The sequence below is a fragment of the Cucumis melo genome, chromosome 11 (genome assembly GCF_025177605.1).
Source record: "Cucumis melo cultivar AY chromosome 11, USDA_Cmelo_AY_1.0, whole genome shotgun sequence".
NCBI classification, from domain to species: Eukaryota; Viridiplantae; Streptophyta; class Magnoliopsida; order Cucurbitales; family Cucurbitaceae; genus Cucumis; species Cucumis melo.
In genome coordinates this window covers 5,383,395-5,387,195 of record NC_066867.1, presented here as the reverse complement: position 1 = coordinate 5,387,195, position 3,801 = coordinate 5,383,395, and the positions used below count along the sequence as shown (strand labels likewise).

General features: G+C 36.1%; 1 protein-coding gene across 1 annotated transcript; it reads right to left on the bottom strand.

Moving 5' to 3' along the window:
- Positions 1-204: 204 nt before the first annotated feature.
- On the bottom strand, positions 205-3,578 carry LOC103498409 (la-related protein 6C). Its single transcript, XM_017046889.2, has 10 exons — positions 2,761-3,578; positions 1,952-2,033; positions 1,745-1,839; positions 1,605-1,676; positions 1,443-1,522; positions 1,275-1,353; positions 1,136-1,183; positions 988-1,056; positions 728-856; positions 205-643 (listed from the first exon to the last, which is right to left on the bottom strand). Exons 1-10 carry the CDS (start codon positions 3,115-3,117, stop codon positions 380-382), a joined length of 1,275 nt encoding a protein of 424 aa, XP_016902378.1. The 5' UTR covers positions 3,118-3,578; the 3' UTR covers positions 205-379.
- Positions 3,579-3,801: the final 223 nt, after the last annotated feature.

The following is a 3,801-nucleotide window of genomic DNA, read 5'->3' as shown; positions in this document are numbered from 1 at the left end:
CGTCATTCGGTGATTTAAATCAACTGAGATCTTATGTGACCCAAAATTTTGCTAATATTTAGCTCGAAGTATTGCAAAGTTCTACATATTAAATGTTAACATCATAGATATTGATGAGTGCAAAATGCTTTGAAAGATAAAAAGCTAGAAAAAAAATTGAAGATGCTCCCAATGAATGATGGGTAGCCACTTCACATTATACAGTAACCAAAACTCTATCAAACATCTCCATTATTACCAAATTTAAAAAAAAATAATACATAAATGAAATAATTAAAATGTAGCAGCAAAATTGTGAATAGTCTCATCGAAAAAAATTTCATAGTTCCTTCCACCCTACTCAATAAATCAAACAGAGATTTTCCTACATTTTCTTCTATCAGTCAACAAGCCTATTGAATAGAGGAGGTTTAGAGCTTAATGGCTTGCCTCTTCCCATGGTGAAACCTTTAGTCCCATCAGGCATTCTTGGACTCTTTGTAGTCAGTTTGGAAGATGCTTCACACAAAACCTGCCCACTCGTCTGCAGAGATGATGTAACCGGCAAGCTATAACTACGATCGAGATGACCATGAATTCGTCCACGGCCCTTCCCACGTCCTCGACCCCAGCTCTTCTTCGATGATGTAGAGTTCTCTTCAGGCTAGTAAAACAGAAAATAATGTATATTGATCAATTGCTAAACAGATCATACAAGGACAACACAGCTTTCCATAAAAATACGTACATTGCAATCGACAATCAGGTCATTGATATTTTGCAGTGGGGTCTCTTCAACGGATACAGAAGATGGTGAATCATCTTCATCCAAAACGCTATCGAATTCTGATTTTCGATTCTTTAGAACAGACTTCGGCTATCCGTTTTTGCATTCACATAGAAATAATGATTAGAGCTGCTGTACTATAGTAAGGAGCAGGGAAATAGTGAAAATGCATGAAATAGTAAACGAGAACTTCACCCTTTGCATCATCTTATTACACTTACCGAGCGTCTCACCAGTGGCCTTACTCGGAGTCCTTTCCTCCAGTTTCTCTCATCGTTTAACTGCTCAATCTATAAGTGGAAAAGACATTAAGAAGATTGAACTACTATATGCAACTTGATCCATTATAGCTCTACAATAAATGCATACCGCTCTTTCAGCTAAGTCTACAGTCTCAAACTCCACGAGTGCATGAAGCTTCAAAGAAATGAAGTACCGATTATAGAAAGAGATCGTGAAGAGAAGTATCTAGGTTATATACATTATAGTAAAGCATGATTCACAATACCTTGTTACTGACAAACAATTCACCTTTAGAGCAGCAGGGATTTGATTCCGGGGGATGACAGATTCGGATGGTTTTCACACTGGTTAGATATCACCATTGAATGATGCTCAGACGGTTTAACATCTAAACAGATAGAATATGATATAGTGATAATGTCAACGAAACTACCTTCCAACCACACTGAATATTTTCTCCAGATTGTGATGCGAGTGATTTTCTGGCAAATTCTCAGCAACAACTGTGCGGGCCTGCAAATCGAAGAACAAAATATTACTCACTGTTCAGCTAAAGAGAAATGTTCTGCATTATTTGTACAGTGGCTGATCTTACCAGCAATTCCTCTTTGTCCTTGTCTGTGAATGGAACCTTACGCCTAACTCTCTTCCCATCAGAACTGACAACCTTCGGAACCAGATATTGATCAATAATTAATAAGAGTAAAAAACGGAATGCTCTACTACGGAACTTACAAGCCTTGAAGAGGAGCGGAGTGCTTGAACTATGAAATTGTTGTTGGTTGAGAGAGACTTCACTTTTTTTGTCGATGAAAGAATAGAAATCGGAACTTCATAAACAGAATGAAAAACAAACAAAAAGTAAAAAAGAATTCAGTTTAAAGCATATCGAAAACTTAAATTAAAGCATCCATGTAATAAATAGTATTGCAAAGGCCATACCATAACCATCGGGATCTTTACTAATGTGTTTTGCAAGAGTCTCATTTGCGAGAAGACTCATGTCACTAAGCTGATATTCTACCTGTAAAATTGAAATCATCCATAAGATACTGAAAGTTCTCGTGTAAAAAGCAACATTCTCTCATTGGCACCTGAACATAATAAACCTTCTTGAAAAAAAGTATGGAGTTCAAAGTTGGGTAGGCTTAACGTGAGCGTCTTTTAAGAGAATACAAGAGCAACGAAAAAACAAGCTGATAAAATCCCTTTAAAGAAAGGGTTTACAATTAAGATTCTACCTACAAAAAAAGTCTTCGAAACCTGAGACCTGAGACCAAAGAGAAGCATGGAACCTCACCGAGGACCAAACATCACAATGGTCACGTAAATGGGATTATAGTTACATAGAACTTATGCACATGGAATTTGCAAACTCTCAGCTTAACAGACCAACTTCAGAGCCTTAAGAAAGTAATATCAAACACATCAAGAAGAAATCTAAGGAGAAAACTTACGGAAGAAGGATGTGAGAAACTACAAAAGATGAAAAAGTAGCCTATCTAATGGACTAATTATGATACCAGTCACATGTTCAGAGTATCTAAAATGCATTTTCTTTTACTTATCAAACAGCAAAAAACCAAACAAACAAAAGAAAACAAATGTCCCAGCCAATTCAAGATCCCCCAAGAGTATCTAAAATGACATTTTATGAAACATGACTACAAATATGTACATATGGTGCCCAGTGGAGTGATTCAAACCAAAGTTTAGTGATTGATAATTTTGAAGAGAAGAGAAGGGAGTACCTGTTTGACGATTTTTTGCTGAATCTCCTCAGAACGAGCATGCTTAGAGAAATTAGGGAGCTGAATGTTGGGATTAGGGATCAAATAAGCAGGTTCTTGGTCCCCAATAAAGAACCAATCTGAAGAAGCAGGCCCCCCACCAAGAAAATGAAAATAGGGATGAAAATAACCGGTAACAGGCATCTGAGGTTGGGTTCTAGGGAAAAACTCAGGCGCTTGAGCATTAAATCTGAAGGCCAAATTAGCAAGACTGCTATTACTACTTCCATCGCTATCGCTATTGGTGATAGCTTCTTGATTGACCTCCATTTCAGAATGGTTTTCACTAAACTTCTCTTCTGGATTCAGTTGCGCCATGCTTTAATCCCTTTTTTTTTTTTTATTAATTTCCTGCGATTAATGGAAGTAGGGCTTGAAATGCAGGTGGGTTATTGAAATCTCACTCTCTTTTTTTTTTTTTTTTTTTCTGTTTTTTCGTCTCTCTCTCTTTGTGTATGATTTGCCCTGAAGTTTAGTAACTGAACTATGAAAATCCAGCCACATTTCGCGCACAAATATATGCATTTTTCAGGTGATGATTGAAAGGACGGTAGGATTTTGTGACAAAGGGCCGTTGGTTTGGAGTTTGACTAGCAATTTCGAGGTGGGAATGTGAACCAAGTGGCCTTTCCTTCCAATTTTGCTGCTTTCTCTTTCTTCTTCTTCTTCTCTGCTTTTTGCTCTGTTTTCTGTTTCTTTTTCGCTATGGCTTCTTCTTCTTCCTCGAAAAAATGTGGCTTACGATTTGTTTGATGGATAAATTATTTTTAATGAAAAATGAACTTTTGAAATTCAATCGGTGTTTGATTTGATTAAGAATGTTTCAAACATTTTACCTAAGTTGTCTTTTTTTCTTTTTTTTTTCTTTTTTATTTTATTATTATCTTTTGATATATTATCGTTACAAACAAACCATTATGCTATTCTATGTGATTACATTTTTTAATTTTTGATTGGAAAAATTCGATTCTTAAACTATCGTTCATGTTAACATTTAAACTT

Bases quoted from the DNA above. Each gene is read 5' to 3' on its own strand.
- LOC103498409 (XM_017046889.2), bottom strand. From the start codon at position 3,117: ATGGCGCAACTGAATCCAGAAGAGAAGTTTAGTGAAAACCATTCTGAA. The intron at 1,677-1,744 runs GTAAGTTCCGTA...CTGGTTCCGAAG, and splicing joins TCCGCTCCTCTTCAAGGCTT to GTTGTCAGTTCTGATGGGAA. The intron at 857-987 runs GTAAGTGTAATA...AAAAACGGATAG, and splicing joins GGCCACTGGTGAGACGCTCG to CCGAAGTCTGTTCTAAAGAA.